Consider the following 20,920-nt stretch of genomic DNA (forward strand, 5'->3'; position numbering starts at 1 on the left):
TAATTTTTTATCTGTTGCAGCATGAATTTGTTAAAACCCACAGAAATAGCATTATATTTTCCAACTATTAAATCCCTGTTAAGCACACATTTCTGCAGAATTACTCATAGTATGCCTGCTCTTGTGACTAAAACGAGATCAGGAAATTGATAGATTTAAAACAGAAGCCTAGCCACTACAGTTCCCACTGTTCACATATTCACCCCATTCATGCTTTGAGGCTGCTTTAAAGACAAGGTGCCCTTTTCTTTAATATGTAATGGAAGTTTTTTTCATAGACAGGGATCCTACTGGAGAGATATCTGTCCTATCATCAAGCATTATTAGTATTTCTTTTTGTTTAGCACCTTTTGCCCCCACTGCCTGTCAGTCATTAGCCCCTCCTGGTTAGTCAATTTGCTTCCCTTTCTCATGGAACAAGGATTGTTCATGCAAAGCCATCGAGGCAGTCATGAGGGAGGTCATTTTTAATTTATTACATCCTAACCCTCCCTTGTGTATGACCAGTGATACCCCGTGGGTTGAATATGAAGTGAGAGTAAAGGCTGAATTGCCCCTCACTTCCATAAGAGCTGCTGAAAATCTCCACCAGGCAAATCAGGCTATGAGCATATGTCCCTGGGTACATACACTCCTGCTGCCCGTGATGGAAATGGCCATCCTTCCCTGCTTGTGACATCAAGCACTAGATTTTCTAATTAAACTTGATTCACCTGAGCCATTATCTGACCTGTATCCCCTTATGCCACTGGTGTTATCAGGGCATAAAAGTACTGTTAATATTTTAATTTGGGTTTAGGTCCTTATACTGGCTATTGGTGATACTGCCAGATATTTAAATACAAACTGGTTTAACAAGACTGGGTCCTTTTCTGTCTTATAAGTCATACAAAGTTTACCACATAAGAGTCTGTAGGAGACAGAGTATAGTGATGGAGCTTTTAGATTAATACATAGTTGGAACTTTTAGAGGCTCAGCCTGGCTTAATGAATGCATACAGAAGATATTTTGGTCAGGAATCTTTTTTAATAAAATTTTCATAAACAAAAAAAGATAAAACAACAAAAACAAATATAAGATTGCAAGCATCACTTTCAACTACTTACAATATGCACAGACAAAGCTGGCCTATTTAGGAATACGCATATATGCAGTTTGTAAGCAGACATTTACATTTTTATATGCTTCATGTCTTCTTACCTACTCTGAAGTTATGATTTCTTTAACATAGCGCTTACTTGATCCACTTTAAATAGTTACATTCCAAAGTATCTTGTAATACTCTCCATTTATACCAATGCACTTTCCCTACAGAACCTTTCTGTTCTTTCTTCTGAATTTCAGTACATACCTTTGTAATTTGTAGAAGGTAAACCATTGTTCAGGTGATAATTGGAAATGTTTCTTTAGCTCCTAGAACCTTAGGAACTCTCTACCTGTTGGTCTACCTAGCTTTGTCAGTTGATTCTATTTTGTAACATTTTTAGATACCTGCACACTCCCCTGCTTATTTCCTATTACATTTAAAACCCTCAGGTGCTACCACATTCTCTGAGGCTCTCGTCTCATCTAGAATCACCTTCACATAACAGGATATCCTACCAAATGTCTACCCATTCTGATGGCAAACCACAGTTCCTTGTATGATTAAACAATACCTATCCCACAAATCCTTGGCCATAGTGTATATATGTGATAAGTGGCTGGGTGAAAAATTGAAGCATAAATCAGAATGTGAGACAACCTCCAAACTGTTTTCTATATTGATATCTTGCTCAGAACAGTCCTCCTTCCTGACTTTCCTAAGGCAGCAGTTATCAGTGTTCATGAGCATTCCAGCTCAAGTGGATCAAGGTCAGCCAGGAAGGTTCTAATAAGATGCAATGTATGAGATAACACCATCATTTTAATTGCATTTATCTCTTTTCTTGTAATGTATTGAATGTAACTATTACCCTAAGTAATGATTTCATCAATGTCTCCTTTAAAAGCTGCAACGGGTCTATATCAGCATTTCGAAAATGTAATAGTTCGAATCACAAAATGTCGAACTGAAATGATTGAACTATTACATTTTCAAATGCCGATTAAAAAAAAAAAAACACCAAAAAAAAAAAAAAAAGACTAAGGGGTATAGGCAGGGGGCAAGCCCACCTGCAACCCCCCCCCTGCTATTTTAATATACCATCTTCGAGACTGCACTACATTGAAGTAAATGGAAATCTCCCCTTATGGAGATTTCTGTTTACCCGTTCGATGTTCTGCACTTTCGGCATTCTTGCGGTGACAATATCGTATTCAAATGGAAATCTCCGTAAGGGGAGATTTCTGTTTACTTCAATGTAGTGCGGTCTCGGAGTTGGTATATTTAAGTAGCGGGATGGGTGTGGGGGGTGCAGGGGGCTTGTCCCCCTGCCTACACCCTTTAGTTTTTTTTTTTTGGTGTTTTTTTTATCGGCATTTGAAAATGTAATAGTTCGATCATTTTAGTTCAACATTTTGTGATTCGAAGTATTACATTTTCGAAATGCTGATATAGACCCCTGTAATTAGATCAGTGTTTTCCACCAACAAAAGGTAGTCATCTACAGACATTAAAAATGTGCCCTGGCTCTTACCTTCTCCTTCCATTTTCACAAGCTCCTCTTCATCTATATGCTAAATGCTACATTGTTAGTAAAAAAAAAATTCTAGTGATAAGGGACATCCTTGTGTTGTCCCCATTGCTACCTAGTCCCATCTCATAATTTCCCATTAACAAGTACTTTCCCATTAACTAGTAGTTGAAAAACTGGGTTCTGATATAACATAGCTAACCACCTCCTAACCTACTATCCCAACTTTCTAGTGCAAAGTACCCCAAACAAATAAGGTAACGTCACAGCACAGTCAAAAACCTTTCTAATACCAGAAAGTATTAGGTCTGCCCTTGTTCCCCTTTTGGCATGATAATGCAGAAAATGGATACTTGCCACCAGTTGTCCAAAAAATACTTCTTCCTGTCACTTTTAAAATTCTACAACAAAACACATCTGTATTTGGATAATGTTCCCTGCACGTTTCTCTTCCCACTTCCAGTTTTGTCTCTCTAATTCCTTTCAGTTCTTCTGTGGCAGATACCCTAAACTACATCCTAGCTTCAAATTCCAAGCTATACTGTCATCTTATTGGGTCAAGTGCTTCTTTATGTAGAAACTCTTAAATACCTCTTATATGAATTTATTTTCATTACATTATTCTTTTTTATTTAACCATAAAATCCCATTAATCATATTCCTTGATTTCTTTCCTTTGAAAATACCAAGCTCTAAACATGGGATTAATATCTCCATGAAACCACCTAGTTATCCCTTTTCTCATTTTAGGTGTACCTCTCCCTGGGTGACTGTTAATGTCTGTAACTACAGCTTCAATTTAGTTTCATCTTCCATTAACCTCATACCTACCCTCTGTGATTTTTCTACCCTGACCCTCTGAACTCTTTTGAAGAAAGACCTCTTAGGTTTCACTTTTCCTTTTAGTTTTCTTACACTTTTTCCCTCCTTTTGCCATTATTTTGATCTTCAATGCCACCCTGCAGCCATCCTGTATTCCCACCTTGTTATTTTTACCCATTTTATTAGAAAAAAATACCTCCCTGACAGTCTTCTATAAAATGTTTCTATCTGCTAGTCATTTCCACTTATAATGTGGCCAGTCTCAAGAACCCTGTCCCTTCACTTCCCCTCAGTTAAAATCTCTACATTTAAACACAAAAAGACATTCTCCTTTTCCAAAACTTTATTCTGTAAGCGCTTTCATTAGGACTAGTATCCAAACTTCCTCAGAAAACGCTTACGGAATAAAGTTTTGGCGAAAGCGCTTACGTAATAAAGTTTTGGAAAAGGAGAATATCTGCAAGTTTCGCTGTCTTTTTGTGTTTATGAGTACCAGTTGGCTGTGTTGTTTTTGAAAATCTCAGCCTTTACAGGTACTTAGTTTGTGATGCTCCTGTCAATAATTTTTCTTTGATCTGTAGTCTTTAGTAATATCCCAGGGACTAAAATTATAACAGTCATACTTTCTTGTTGTAAAAGTTTCCTTGAAATGCGAACCTGAATCTTATTTTGGTCTTTCTCTCCAAATATCTAGCTAATATTTTCCTCAAGAAGCGGACTTGAAATTCTTTTGGCCGTAATATAGTATTCTCTCCCCTTATATAGCCTGTCCACATTTTGATCCGAGGTTAGATATTCTGTGCTGTCATATGGCCTACCCACTTTTTGATCCAGGTTAGATTAAAGTCATCCATTATGATCTGAATATAGCCTGAGATACATTCCTTACTAAGTAACACTCTTAAAAAATCCAGGCCTTCACTATTTGGCATTACGACTAGCCAGTTTTATAAGTTCCGTCTCCCTTCCCAAATTACCCACCTAGTACTTCCACTTGTAAGTACTTTTTCTGCATGCACCCAAAGATGCGTAGTGAAAAGAGTTGTGACTTTTCTCTACCCTTCACAACCTTTATAATTTCATACTGTCTGATCAAAAAGGTTATTTTATAATTTCAGCTCATTTTTCTTTTTAACTTTAACTCCTGTAAACAAACCACCTGACAGCTCTCTCTGTGTTGTTTCATTAAAATTGTTTGCCTGCTTATTGGGTGTGTACACCCCTTTATTCCAGTACATTATCTTAATGATCTGTTCCTTCCTTTTTGGACCTGCTGGGCATTCTGTCCTCATCTAGCAACATTGTGACTTAGGTGAGCTCCAGGCTGGAGTCTCAGAAATGTCCTCTGGCAGAAAGTTTGCCTATACCCAGTAAACCCTACTACTCTGCCTTTTATGTACAAGTGGGGCCCCTTCCCTCCAGGTGACAAGATATCACCCCAGTTTTATTCTTTAGATGTAGGTGTATTTTTTTCATATGAGAAGAAATCAATAACATGCTTTTCACCCCTGTTTAGTTCTTCTTGTTCACCCCTCCAGTCTCACCCCATCAAAATGCTATTGGTTTCTTCATAGCTGGACAGAAGCACATCATTCTGCATACTGCCATTACTTGTCAGTTTCCAGTGCTCTCACCTTACCAGCTGTGCTTAAGACACTTCCTGTCCAATAACCAAATTCTCTAACTGAGTATCCCAATGCCCGTGATATTTTCCCAGTGCTAGTTGCATATTATATAACACATGATCTATAGGTCAGTTCAGCTTCACTTTGTGCTCAAACCTTTTTAATATCTCCAGTACATAATACAAAACACAATGGATAAAAGCTGATCAAACACAAAAAACAACTTGATTAAAATGAAAAAAAAAAAAAAAAAACAGCTAACACAGCATAAAATCAATTAATTTATTTGAGAAACAGTAGAGAAAAAGGCAAGTGCTTTCCCGTCAGAACTAGGAGCTCCATCGTTATGTTCTACATCTCCCTTTTTTACGTTTACAATTTCCGGAGTTAATAAAAAGTACCAAGGAAGAGGTCAGTTGACCAGCAGAAATCATCATAATCACAAGATAGCGGTTCAATTGGAATTAGGGCCATCAGTGCAGAGCAAAGTTCCAAGAACTTGATTATGAACATTTCATCTGTTACACTGACTGCTCAACAACTTCATGTTTTTAAGAAAGGTTTATCTCTTATTTCAGCAATAGGCTCAGTTTTAAGTGATGTTTTAACTGTTTTAAGGTTCTTTGCACAGAATATTTCACTTAGAGTATTGTGTGGTAATGCCGCTCAACAGCAGCATTGTTTTAAGAAACCTATTCAGTTTGTACCAACTAACTCTTCCTTGGTTGAAGCTTTTTTGAGAACATGTGAATGTGATAGTCACAAGATTTTAGCTCAGAAGCATAAGAAATTGTTTTATAACCTGACATCGGATGAGTTTACTGGTTTACATGAACTTACATCTTTAGATTCTCTGCAGATTCATCCAGCTGACAAGGGAGGGGCTATAGTTTTAATGGATATTGCTAAATATCCCAACAGTTTGAATGATATGTTGTTACATACCTCTACTTATTGTGAGCTTGCAAAATATGAAATAAATACGTTGACTGATAAGATTTTTTTCCTCCTTATATGATTTACTAATGGACGTAAACTTTTTGAATTTTTTCCTGTGGAACCTGACCAGTTATATACTGTATGGCCTTCCTAAGATGCATAAGACTTTGGTTGATCCACCCATGAAGCCAATAGTATCTGGTCATGGGTGGGCTACAGAACCACTATCTGTATTTGTAGAAAAAATGTTAAGGCCAATTTTAGACTGATGGTACTACTTTGAGGGATAGAAAACATTTTCTGTCTTCTCTGTTTGAATGGTCCAATCATTATGAAGTGACAGGTTATGTTTTAGTTACTATGGATGTTATCTCCCTTTTTACCATAATTCTAAATGATTTAGGTATTGATTTTGTTAGATTCTTTCTTTCTAAATATTCACAGTATAAAATTGACCAAATACATCTAGTGTGCTCATTGCTTGATATTATTTTAAGCAATAATGTTTTTGTTTTTATTGACAATTTTTTTGCAGTGTTGGGCTCACCATGGATACCATGTGTGCCAACAACTATGCGAGTATGGTCTTAGCCTATTGGGAATACCTCTATATATTTAATGAAGGCAACTTCTCTCCAGATTTATTCCCTACTAATGCACGTTTTGTGATGATGTTTTTTTTTTTCATTTGGGTAGGACCAGTTGATATACTTTCTGATTTTGTTGAATACTTGCATCAAACTACTTTGTTTTTGAGGTTTACCATGAATTAATCATCTGAGAATGTTGATTTTTTTAGATGTGCAGGTTACTATAATGTTTATGGGTCTTAATACCAGCTTATTTAAGAAAACCTGTAAAAAACTTAAATGTTTTGTATCGTAGCAGTATGCATCCACAACACATACATAGGAATGTGATAAAGGGGCAATTTTATAGACTTGCTAAATTAAACAAGGATGATGAAGCTATGTTACAGGCTTTTGATGAGTTAGAATATGAGTTTCTGCATAGAGGTTATGCACAGAATGACATTAATGAAGCTGGTGGAGATGTTTTGAGTCATAGAAAAGACTCTGCTAAACCTTATTTTTCTATGGAAAATGATGTTAGTTCACTTAGATCTTATGAGTCTGATGGTCTTAGGATAAGTATAGCATGTTTTAATGAAGTTCTTCTGATATTATTAGGAAGAACTGGCATATATTGACAACAGATGATAGGTATAGGTACTTTTAGGTGAAATGCCTCAGTTTTGTTTAAGGAACAATCAGTATTTAAAAAGAATGCTATGTTATAAATCTTTTAATAAGAATTTAACTAGATAGGATGGAGTAGGGACTTTTGCTTGTAAGTCTTGTACCATGTATACATTTATTAAAAGTGATTCTAATTTTGTACATCCTCTTATAAAACAAATATATAGATTTAATTTTTATGTGGATTGCTGGAGAAGTCATTTGGTTTACCTGGCAACCTGTAAGCTGTGCAAAAGTTTTTATGTTGGTAAAATTAATCGTATGTTGAAGGATCACATTAAAGAGCATATATGCAATATTAGAAATGGAGATTCTAATAATGCTCTTTCTAGACACATTCTTGGAACTAGTAAAGAGCATGTTTTTGAATTTTTAGTTTTACAACTGTATGAGGTAAATAATAGAGGCGGTGATATTAGGACACGTACGGGATGTTTGGAACTTAAGTGAATTTTGGAATTACAAGCAGACAGTGGATTGGGTTTAAATGAGACAGTGCCTGTAAGGGCAGTCCTTAGATCATGTGGTTTAGTCTGTTAGTTTTTGAAACATTGTATTCAAGTAATTCTGTACTTGTAACAATTGATCTAATGAAGCGCCTAGTTCTGTTGTGACAGCGCTTACCTTTTTCCTGTGCTGTTTCTCGAATAAATTAATTAATTTTATGGCAGGTTAGCTGTTTTTTCTTTAATATCTCATTGGCTTGATAACTAGAGAACCTTTGCACCATAACTGCAACAGAAAAATTAATTTCAGTATAACTGAGGTTAAAAAGGTAACCAAACCTAATTTTACCACCTTGGTGCAAACTACAGTACTTCTACAAACATAATTGAACATATTAATGATTTGTCAATATTTGTAAAGGCTAAACAGGAAAAAAGTGTATCACAGACTAGATATTCCTGTTTGTAAAAAGCTTCTAGTTATTGAAGCATGAGCACAGTATTAATGTGTATCTGTCACTTTTAAAGCTTGTTACATGCAACAGAACTTATCAAATAAATCGTAACTGTTCTGTTTTTAATCTTCTGTCAGCTTTAATTCAAAAAATTTATTTTTATTCCATTTTTCATTTCTTTTTTTGTCATTGTCAGGCAAATGCTTATTCAGCATGTAGCTCTGAACATCACAATTTAACATGAGAGAAAAACTGAGAACTGCAGGCCCTCCAGCTACATGTTTACTGCAGAAACATGTTGACCTTGTATTGAAAAATGAAGGGATTGAAGATCATATATCCAGCATTCCTTCAAGTTAAATGAAGTAGAATTGTAAACAATTAGAGTGGAATTGTTTTGTTTTTATTATTCTGAACTTTGCTTCTTGCAGTTAAAACAGCTTGCTTTAAGACAACATAAACTGCACGCCCCCATCCCTCTTAGGCAACTGTGAAATTACGCACACCAACCTTTCCTTGCTCTATACCCATGTACTGCTGCAGTCACAAATAAGAAAGAGGAGAGCAGTTTCATCCTCTGACCCGTGTTATATCCACAATCAAGTTTCAAGTTAGGCTGCTTGATTTTGAGATTTATCTCTTGTAACTTTCCTCCCTGCTAGCTTGTCCACTTCTGTTCTCCTGATTCCCTCCAAAGGCAGGCAGTATTTGTTTGTCCTTGTGCTAATCCTCAGACTTGGTTTTCTCTGAGGAAGATCAAACATTCCTCTCATTGTTTTTCTCATGGGACCTTCCCTATACTATTGTTCACATTTCTCCAAGTTGTCCAATATACTTTTGCCTTTTTGCAAGTGTAGAGCATTTTGTCAACACTTTCCTTATGTTGTGCAGGTCTTTTGGGTGTGGGTCACTGCTCACTTGTCTCTGTTCCACGGCCCCCTTCAAGATTTTCTTCCTGCTCAGCTTCATTCTCCTGCTGTGGTTTCTTCTTTGTTGCTGAGAAAACAAGGGACTTCTGGGAGCTTTGCATCTTGATGATAATCATGCCTCACTTCATCTTTTTCTGTCTCTGACAAGCTATCCTTGAGGAACTTGACTGCTATAATTTCTGTGCACCACAGTTGCAGCTTTTGCAAAAATCTATCACCTTTTCCATGGATAGGTAGCATGTCTAACCCCAGAATGCCTGCATACATCTAGTACAGCATGGTAAATCAGAACTGAATTACACCTTAATTGTAGAAACCACTGTTTCCATTATACCATATCTTTCCTAAGAGCATATAGTTTTCCAGAGTAGTCCTGCTGATTCTTGCACCAAGTGACTTCTTTGTGTATCCTGCTATTTCTTATGTACCAGTGCTTTGACCTGGCAGATTCCATGGCCATTAATACATGTCCATCTAATTGGATTCCACACTTTCTGTTTCTGCTCAATCTTCATATCCTTTTAATCATGGGATTCTTGAGGATACATTACCTCAACTATTGAATATATTTTGGTACTCCAGACACTCTTATGGCTACTCACCAAGTTCTGACCTCCAGATCATTACTATTTCCCATGATTCTTTTCATTCTTCGACTGAGCTGCTGTATTAGATTCTGATCTTGCTCGCTTCCTTTCTGTAGTTGCCATAGTCTGTTCTATAAGGTACTTTTGCCAGTTTTTATCCCTGATAGATGTTTCTTTTGCTTGGAAACCATGGCATGATAGACCTCTACCTCCTGCACCATTACTGAAAGCCACTCATACAATACAATCATTTTTTCTTGGAAGCCATTTTTAAACCTCTCTACAAGTGTCAGCTCTCCCATTTTTGACATTTTAGGTGTAATTGGCTAACTACTGTGTTGGAATTATTTATTTATCTCTCAACCAGAAGCTCAAGACATATCCAGTCATCTTGCTTCAAGACAGCCATGTCCTGTCTTTTGTCAAGAATGTTTGAGGTTTCTCAAGTTCTGTACATGCCAAATGGGGAAATTACATGTTGAAAGGGAAAATACATGGCTAAAAGGGAAATTATATTCTATAATAGGTCAGATTAAGAAAGAGTAGCATAGATGGGGAGGACAATTTCTTTGGATCTGGAGGTTATACCTTTAGAAGGATTTCCACCTGGAAACTGCTATGTGGTAGTCAAAAAAAAAAGTTCCTTTCCATGAATGTGCCAAGGTTTGTAACATTGGTGTCAACACTGAGGGGTGGGTCCTCTTTAGGGTGGGTACAGATGCATTCAGGCTTCATTCACAAAAAGTATAATACTGCATATGTTGTGCATAGCTTTAGGTCATGATCTTGACATCGGGAATTAGTATGTGCTAGTCCCATTTGTAGAAAATGGGTATGTGCTGGAGAGTTAATGGCTACATCAAGTTTGCAATCATCTAGAAACAGTTTAAGGCAAGACCCTTGACATCTGCTTTGACATAGGTGAAGTAAATCCCAAAGACTAGTAGACCTAGTATGGAACCATGTGGCACACCACTGGTAAGCAGCCTTGTAAAGGAGCTTGCTGCATAAATCCTGACCATATGAATTTTGTCTGTGAGCCAGTTAGCTATCCAGTATATTATATAGGGGGTTAATATTTAAGTGAACAAGCTTATGAATAATATGAACATATATGGTAGTATGAAAGACCATGTCTAGGATTGGGTATGCAATATGTACCATCTGTTTATTATCCAGTGCTTCAGTTAATTTCTCAATGACCTCCACCAGATTTAGTAGACAGGACCTACCTTTTCACAAAGCCAGATTGGTAGTCAAGAGATTGTAGGCTGCCTGCATATTTATTTGTAAGTTCCATGATGATATTTTCCATTACTTTGCAGTCAGTGCTGGTGAGACTATGTGGTTTATAGTTCCTAGGGTCAAAGATAGGACCACCTTTGTGTAGAGTACAAATACAGTCATTATTCAAGCCCCAGGAGTTTATCCAGTGGTGAGACTAAGATGGAACAGGTTTACAGGGGAACCTGTGAGGCTGTGTATGTTCTGCCTTAGAGACAGTGTGATATGTTTTCAGGACCTATAGAGTTAGTGTTTTTACTTTTGGAGAGGGCATTTGAGAGGTACTTTCAAAGGGAGGCAACAGCCTGAGTGGTAGAGAAGGAAGCAGGAAGGTGAGAGTGGGGACAAGTTGGAACTGATCTTTTTGGTGAGGATGTTGGCTGTGTCCTCAGGATGGGAATAGGTGGGGCCATCTGAGATTAGCTCCATGCATTGCTGCATGTTCCTTCTGAAATTCCTAACATAGTTAAAATGCTTTATGGTTTTCTTTGGAGATTATTTCAATCTTTTATTCATAATTAGCTTTAAAAGTTTTTATCTTATTCCTGAGTTATTTGCAGACCTTTTTTAGGTCACTTATTGAATTAGGAAATTTGAGGTTATCATCAATGTGAGAAGCTTTATTTTTTTATTGTACACTTTGTACAATATTTCCATCATGGAGGCTTGTTCTTAAATTTGCCACCACATCTCTGCTGGATTGCCACATATATTTTGATGTAGGAGTTATGGTAGGTGTAGAAGTTGGAGATTTAGATGGCTGTTTTTGTTGCGGGAGCCCCAGAGTGGATGAGCGAGGACATTTTTAATTTCTTTAGATTGTCTAAGAATGAAAGCAGAGCTTCTTTGGAGTTATTTATGAAGAGAGTGGGGTCAGGCACAGTTTTCTGGGAAAAGTTAAGTGGGGTTCGAAGTAGTGAAACTTCGAACATATTGACGGAACCCATATATATATATATATATATATATATATATATATATATTCTGATTGATTGGTTGGTGATTGCTTTGGTTGACAGATGGAAGTGCAGTGTTTTCAGATCGAACATCTGGTTTATTACGAGGTCGTTTTATCGGGTGTGTTTTATCAAAACATGTAAGTGGGATGTGTAGTAGTTGTGTGTGTGTGTGTGTGTGTATGTGTGTGTGTGTGTGTGTGTGTGTGTGTGTGTGTGTGTGTGTGTGTGTGTGTGTGTGTGTGTTTGTGTGTGTGTTTGTGTGTGTGTGTGTGTGTGTGCGTGTGTGTGTGTGTGTGTGTGTGTGTGTGTGTGTGTGTGTGTGTGTGTGTGTGTTTCTGTGGTAAGTTGAGTATCTGAGCTGTCTTGTGTAGTGGTCATGTTACGAGAAGAGTTTTTTTGTAATTTAAGATGCAGGTTAGCGTTAGAAGTAGGGGCAGGATTAGGGTTAGCACATATTACTAAAGTAAAACAGGGGACTAACTTTTTTGTCTGACAGTCCATTAGTGAAAATGTCTTTGTGTCACTGGAAGGGACAGCTGTATATGTGGTTGTAATACCATGTTTCTGTGCACAGTGCTGTGTACTTGTTCACCAGAGAATCACAGCTCTGAATTTATATGCATTTCCATATTTTTTTCCTTCTTTCCTTATATGTTGTTGCATAGCTGCATTCTGATATACACATCTGTATGTTAATTCCATTACAGACATACTCTGTAATATCAGAAGAGTGCACAATTGTACAAACATAGCGTTCAGGCCACTTTATGCAGTGTACACTGAGAGACACAATTTCATGAATTGTGGATGTTGTTGGATCCTTTATTTGTATATGTACTGTACACTTACAATTGTTGATACTCCATGTCAGTAGCATTCTTTTGTGAATTGCTTTAGGGCTCTGTACACATCTTTTAATGCATTCCAGCCCTGTACACTTGCCATCTATGAATCCCACATAAGGTCTGCACCACATAGTTTTGGCAAATATTTGTAAGGACAGTTCCTCAAGTGGGGGTACTCAAAACCCACATAAGAAAATATGATTATGCTGCCATAAAATATTTTTTTTCTAAATTCCTTGAATGCAATTTTAAATTGTTTTCAGTCAAGAGAAAGTTTCCTGCAGTCATCCTTCAGTAATTAGGTAGGGATCTATAATACAAACATACACTAATTTGCCTTACTTGCATGGATGGTGCATATATCTGGTCTGCAGCCTGTAGAATTAATTTCTTCAGTACTTATACCCATCTAAGACAAAAGTTGCCTCTTCTTAATGCGATAAAAATATTACAAAGAGCTTAACTGAATTATGAAAATCACATTTGCATATGAGGGCATACAAGCATGTAATCTCTTTTTACACTGACACATTTCAGTGACCTTGTAAATAATATTTCTGTTTGCAGATGGCATACTTGATTGATATTACTAAAGTACAATCAGTTCTTCTTAATACACCCACAGATTGTCAGTTGTTAAATGCTTTGTGGCAGTCCAACACATGAGCTGTATGAGTATAAACACAGAATTTCATTTTAGGCTCAACCAGTATTTACATTTAATTTGTAATTATGCCTGAACAAAGTCAAAATAACTAGATACATACCCTTTTTAAATATGTAAAGACAGTAAAGTACTAGTTAATGCAAAATATGCAGATTTTGTTTAAAAATGTAAGTTTGTGTTTACAGCAGAACTTCAGTTTTGCTAATATAATTTGTATATAATGTAGTATTTATGAAACTACTAATTAACTTTTTGCAGTTTAGAACATTTTTGTGGCAGTTACTCACTGGTGCATTAACCATGTTTAATTTTTACAGTTTCCTTGGATAACTGGACTCCTATAGACATGTCTTCCACCATGGTTGATTCATCCCTCTCACAGTTTGATATTGTTCACATAAGTGCTGATATGGGCCAAGACTTCAATTCCAGCAGGGACTGGTGCCTAGCAGGTACGGTGAAGAACCGTGTACTTTGTTTTGCATGCAAAAGATATAATTCTTTTCCATGAAATTACATCTTTACGAATGCATTGTACTGCAACATGCAAAGCATTTTATCTATTTTTGGAGAACAAAACTATATATGTTTAGTACAACACTGAATAAAACATTGCAAAAGAAAAATAGCAGCCTCTGTACATAACCTTAACCTAGTGTGATGACTTAAAGCCCTGTAAAGCCACGCCTTAAAGAATTTCCCCTCAAAAGGCATGCATTTCACTTTTCCTTGCTTTCTCATTGCATAAACAGTATCTAAACTCTTTTAGGAAGCCTCGACTAAACTAATACTGTTCAATTAAAAGTGCACTGGAACTTACAAAATTGCCACATTGTTTATATGACTAATTTTATTTTATTTTATTTTATTCTACCAGTTGGTTTTAAATACCATTTTAAATCAGTTGTAATTTAAGTGTATATTTTGTTTCCATCATCATACATACATTTTTTCCTTATTATTTTTATTTTTTTCTGGTTCTTTTTCCCACTTTATTCAAAATGATGTGTAATAACAATACTAACGAATTATACAATTATATATATTTTTATAGATAGTTTTTAGGGTTCCTGTACACAGACCTGAAGAAGTCTAGAAGGACGAAAGTGATCTTTGTTAACAATAGGTTATGAAAATAAAATATGATTTTTACAAGTCATTTTTTTACATGCAAAGTGTATACGTATATATTTATATATTTTTTTGATTGCCAAATTGACTAAGGTTGATACATTTCCAGCCATGTAGTATATTGTCTTGGATAAAATCACAGACTTAATAATCTACTTAATAATCTGGTTAAATAAGAGGTACCACATCATTATAAATTTTATTTAAAGTACATAAGGTTTATATTATTATGACAGCTACTAAGTAGGGCAAGACCAGCTCGAATGTCACACTGATGGGAGAAGGGATGTGAATTTAACACGTGTACCAATAACACTTTGTTTTACAGCACAATAAACCACTCCCTTAGCACAATAAACCACTCCCTTGCCTGATGAAAAGTATATATATATATATATATTTAGAAAGCTTGTGAGGAAACTATTACTCTATTTTTGTTTTACTTGGATCACTTGTCTGTGTACTAGGATTTTCGACTAGAAACAGACTGCCTGCAGCCTTGCTTGGATTACTTTCGAATACTTAGTAATTCTGTACAATTATATATTTATTATTATTTTTGAGTTAAGACAAGTTTACGTTCACTACTTCTACTACTTTTATCTGATCTGATTAATATACAATGATTAACTAGAGATATATGGACTAAAAATCTTCCACACAGAGAAGTTTCTTACACTGTTTTATTAAACATATTGACAGTAAGACACTGTCCGGTTCGATTCTCCGCTAGAGTGTCTTCTGCGTGGAGACATGCATGAATGGGCGTACCTTCGTTGAAGGTTGTGCATCAGGCCTGGCAAGCCGGTACGTAAAAATCAATTGCCAATCATTAGCGGACCGGAGTTCTGCTGTGGCGACCCCTAACAGGGAAAAGCCGAAAGACACAAATTGACTTTCACAAAATGCACTAAGGCTGCATTTATGAATTAAATCATTCCTTTACCCTGTCACATAAATGTACACGTTTATCTCTAAAAAGTGCATTGAGGTATACACTTCTTTTTAGACTTAAATGACAGAAGTTAAATAGTTTGCTGAAGTTCTGTTTTTAATTCTTTTGAGACTCATTTATACCAGGTTTACAGACCTTCCTTGCCAGTCTCTGGCTATGTTTCAGACTATCATCCTTCAGAGCCCTGGGCACTCCCTGGTGCTTCACACCCCCCCAATGCCTTGAGCTGATTCAACTCATTTTTAAATTTTGTGGAAATCCTCTCTAAAACAGGTCATTGTCTGAGTACCAATCTCCCACCTTTCTGACAGATTGGGAAAGATCCTTGTTTGGCTTTTGAGTTGCCACCTATATAGATCCTGTGGGCCAGGTCCTCACCTGTATCTCAGTGCTATCCTGGTAACAATGAGATACAAACATTTTGTTGTTTCCAGCTTCCTTTCCTTTTATAGGAGAAATACTCTAGTCCTAGAGCTAATTCAGCTCCACCTACAGATCATCCCATTATGGGACAGATTTTCCATTTCTATCCAGTTCTACCTATGGACTCTTTGATTTATGACAGGTCTTTCAAATGCATTATATTACCTGCCCCATGTGAGACTTGGCGGTATAAGCTGCACCATGTCCTACTTGACTCCAAGCGTTGCCATGCAGCTTATTTGATGTAATCCACACATGGTCAGGTCACTCTATTCTGGAGGCACCCAGGCACATGAGCTCTATAGCTACAGGGATCTGCCTTCTGTTCAGGCACAGTCCATTTAATGCTGCCTTTTCAGATTTTGAAATATTATAGTGTCATTTCTTATGCTGTAGAATTTCTTTGTCTCAGACCACAATAATGTTTGAATGTTGGCCAATAGCTATATTTGTCGAATACCCTTTCCAGCCTGTGGTCTTCTGTGCTGCAGACCAAGCCACCAACAAATGGATTTCATTTATTATAATATTTGACAAGAGTCTTTCCCTATTTGCCACTACTGGACATTTCAATAGGGTTGCCCGGGCTTTTTTTTGCCTATTTTGCAGGAGCAACATGGAAGACTTTAATGGCAGCTATTTAGACTTTGTTACTTGGCTTCACTATTTGCAATTTCTTTACTTGCATACTCTAAAGGAATGCCCTCACTTTTCTGGTGGACCTTTGGTACTTCACTTTGTCACTGATTTTGTTTTACTGCTCTTTCATTTCACTTTGCCTTCTTTCATTTGTTTCCTGTTGCTGTATCATCTCAACCAACCACACTATAGGTTTTTGAATATATTTACTCTTCAGCTCAGTTTTTGCAGACTGGCACTTTGAAAGAGCTTTATTCTTTTGAGTACTTTTTTATTGTTACTTCATTTAATTTACTTTAACATCCCTTTGCTTTTGTTTTGATCTGTAGTTTGTTTTTAACTTTGTAAGAAGATTTCCCTTTAAACATTTTTTAATACACATTACCCGTTTATTTTTATACTGAGTTATATGCCCTCGTGCAACCATAGCCGGCTTTAGGCATAGGCCAACTAGGCAGCCACCTAGGTCACCACTCTAGTAGGAGTGCTTTTCTAGTATTTATTTGTTTACTTTTTTGTAGTAAAGAAATTGTTTCTTTAAAATGCGTTGAATGAATGAATGAAAAGCAAAAGAGTAAGACAAATTGTGAGAAAAAGGAAGAAAAAAGTAATCTGGATGGTGTAAGTAGACCAGGATGGGGCACCAGGTGGTGTAGGGTGGCGATGTGAACCCCTTTTGCCTAGGGCATCAGTTGACCAAAGGCCATCCCTCTGTGTAACTCATTTACTTTTGTAATGGACTCCCTTTTTACACAGTGAATTTCTCTTTAAGTTTTCAGCAGGTCATGTGCTCCTCACACAACTCATTCATTTCTACTGCGGCCTCTGTTTCAACACCAGAAAACTCCAATCCAGATTACTTTGCTTTACCTTGCCTGTTTGACTCTTTGCCAGGCTCTTTGTAAAAAGCCTGCATTCTCATTAACTGCTGCTCATTCCACTTTTTCCACAATGTTTTTTTCCAAGATGACAACTAGTTTCACTCCCCTGCAAGGTATAATTTTCATTTCAGATGCACACTTGCAGTTTATACACCCCTGTGTGCACCATTCATGTACAAATGGTGTGCCTCTGCACCTTCATTTTGTTAGTCTGTATATTTTCCACTCACTGCAGCTCATTTGGAGATCAGGTTTCTTTTACCACCTGCAGTGTTGATACCATTTGAACCATTCCTTTATGTATCAAACTTGTTTAGGAAGCTCAGAGAGACTCTTTGTATTTTTACTTTCCAGTTTTTGTTGGACAGTTATCATGCCCTTATGTTTTCGGAAATCAACCACTATTCTTTCTGTGGTGTTTGTCTATCTATTTTATGTTGCACTTCTATATGTATGAACTTTTCAAACGCCATCTGATTTATTTTCTCATTTTAAGCAGCAATGACATCCACTGGTGGCTGCTTTACCAAATTGCAAACTAAATCTGAGATAGTTTCTATACTATTAAATTATGCAGTGCCAAAAGCATTACTCAGAACTACATTTTGAGTTTCTATAATGTCAAAATGTATTGATGTTTTAGTAACTCAATCCTAGTTTGCAATTCTTCCTTATTTTCTTACTGCCACATAACTTTTCTTTTGCCTCTAAAACTTGAGAAACTTGTTTTTTTGTTCAACTTTAAAGTTATACACTGCAATTTTATACAGTATTTGCTTTCTCAACCATAACAGTATATTCATTTGTGTTTGCTTTATATCTAACAGTGTTCTTGTTGCTATCAACGGGGTTCTATTACATAGGTTCATAGGTTCATACTAGGCTATCTGCCCTAGGGTATTTATAAGCCTAGCCAGAGTGTGTTTGGCTTTCGCCACCCATTTTAAATTTATTTTGCTATGCCTTTTTTTGAGGTTAGTATACTGTGCCTCTGTCTAACAGTGACACAGAAGTGATAGCCGGGGTAAACCTACAATCTCCCATCCACTCATCAAGATTCCTCTTGAAGAGAGTCAATGTGGGACTCTGCCTAACCTGGACTGGGATTTTATTCCAGAGTGAAGGGAGCCTCTGGGTTATGAATCTGTCCCTCCAGCATGTCCTATTTATTTCAGTGCTGAGGTTCAAGTCTCGAGCCAGTAGCTCGATGGGATTTGGATTTTCTGAGGTGCAGCATGTCCATTAATTCGGGTTGGACATGGCTTTATACGTCAGGCACAGATCGCCTCTGAGCAGGCGGTATGCCACTGAGTAGAGCTGGAGTTTCTTTAACCGGGCAGCATATGGCATCTGTTTGAGCCCTTTGATCCTCTTGGTGAGGTACTTTTGGGGTCTTTCCAGTTGCTGCAGGTGTCTGGTAAGGTACATCCCAAAAGGGGCATTGTACTCAATTATGGGCCTGATGAAGGATGAGTAAAGAGGCATGATGACCTCCCCTGATCTAGATGTGAATCCCTTCATGATTAGCTGGGCTATATAAAATGTTTTTCTAACCACTTTGGCCACGTGGTTGTCAAATGAGAGATTACTATCAACTTGGGTCCCCAGGTCCCTAATGACTTCTTCTGTACTTAATGGATTACCACCTATGTGGTAATTTGTGGGCACTTTGTTTTTGCCAAAGGGATGACTATACACTTTTGGCGTTTAGCTTGAGGCCATGGCTCTGGCACCAGTTGTCTGTTTCTATGAGGCCCTTTTGGAGGATGCTTGTGTCGGCTGGAGAGTCGATTATGGCGCCCAGTTTGCAGTCATCTGTGAACTTGGTCAGCCACAGTCCTTCCGTGTTGGCCTGTACCGCCGAGAAATATATACCGAACAAGAGAGGTCCCAGGACTGAGCCTTGTGGGACGCCACTTGTAACTGGTTTGGAGTATGACATGGCTCCAGCAATTCTAACCATGTGGGTTCTGTCCTTGAGCCAGTTTGCAACTCATCTAGAGACATAGGGGTTTATATTTAAGCTGGTGAGCTTATCTATAATGCCTGAGTGGGGTATTGTATCAAAGGCTTTTGCGAGGTCCAGGTAGGCTGTGTGGACCACCTTCCCCTCGTCAATGGCCTTGGTGACTGTTTCAAAGAAATCAACCAGGTTTAAGAGGCAGGATCTGCCCTTAACAAAGCCGAACTGGGTAGGATCCAGTGTCTGTAAGTCCCCAATATCTTTATTTATGAGGTCCATGATGATCCTTTCCATAGCTTTGCAAACCAAGCTAGTCAGGCTTATGGGGCGATAGTTTCCAGGATCCGTTGAGGCACCACCTTTGTGGAGAGGGACCACTGTTGCTGTATGTCACTCTTTGGGTACATATCCTGTAGTAAGGCTAAGATTGAACAGTAGTTTTATGTTTGGGTTTAGCTCTTCTTGGAGTTCATGTAGGACGCAGCCCGGGACACCATCTGGTCCCATTGATGCTGTATTTTTTGCTTTGGAGAGGGCGGCTCTTACCTGAGCATCTGAGATGTCAGGGGGGCAGCACTCTGTTGGGATAGATATTTGCCCTTTTGGTGGGGGGGGTTTGCACTGAACCTGTCAGCTAGGATGTTGGCAATGTCTGTGGGCTCGGTGTATTTTTTGTCATTTTGGACTAATTCTGAGCATATCTGGGAATTCCCACCCAGGTTCCTAACATAACCAAAGAAAGTCTTGTGATTATCCTTAGTGTCCTGTGCAATTTTTCTCTCGAAGCTGGCCTTAGACGATTTTATGAGTGCCCGTAGTTTTATGCTAATACTGATCAGAGATGCCTTCCCTTTTTGGGATTTTGCTCTATCATGTAGTAGCTTCCACCTTCTATTGTATAGTTTGTTTATGGCTGGGGTCCACCAGACAGGACATCTGCCTTTGGAGGATTTCTGTGGAAGGTTGGGCACCAACATGCTATGTTAGAGCCTCAGTAACCCTTTCCATCATACTCAGTTTAGTGGTTACAATGTTTAATGTTTCAGCATCAGTGTGAAATTAATGTTGACTCTGTGTTACTGTGCTGTGTGACAGCAGCACCCTCAGACATAGACAATTGTTCTTTACACAGAATCCACTAACATAATTGCAACTTAGTCTTCTTCTTCTTTAGGCTTTATCCCATTTAGGGGTTGCCACAGCAGATCACCTCAGCTCATGACTGGCAGTTGGGTTTTGCGGTGTGGAGTTACCAGCCTGGTGCCCAACCTTCCACAGAAAGCACAAACACGCACTCTCATACCTAGGGCCAATTTAGATTGTCCAATCCACCTACATTTCCCTCATCGGCAGCGCCTCCTGCTGCTGCCTTTTAGCACATGTATTGCTATTTAATTTGTTTATATTGTCTTTCATCTTGCCAGTGCAAACATATCTTTTAATCCACAAAGTTTGCTAGGTTTCAGTATCAGACTTTTTATAGCGCAGTGTCACT

At 37.7% G+C, this 20,920-nt stretch overlaps 1 protein-coding gene across 1 annotated transcript in view; it reads left to right on the top strand.

Annotated features, from left to right (window-relative positions):
• The window catches only part of TG (thyroglobulin), a 2,464,750-nt gene that overhangs the window by 1,157,437 nt on the left and 1,286,393 nt on the right, over positions 1-20,920 (top strand). Inside the window, exon 36 of the mRNA XM_044066937.1 lies at positions 13,751-13,885. Within this exon, the coding sequence (XP_043922872.1) occupies positions 13,751-13,885 (135 nt within the window). The remainder of the gene's footprint in view (positions 1-13,750; positions 13,886-20,920) is intronic.

The sequence above is a fragment of the Protopterus annectens genome, chromosome 3.part1, assembly GCF_019279795.1.
Source record: "Protopterus annectens isolate FY-2018-M chromosome 3.part1, PAN1.0, whole genome shotgun sequence".
In the NCBI taxonomy this organism is placed as follows: Eukaryota; Metazoa; Chordata; order Ceratodontiformes; family Protopteridae; genus Protopterus; species Protopterus annectens.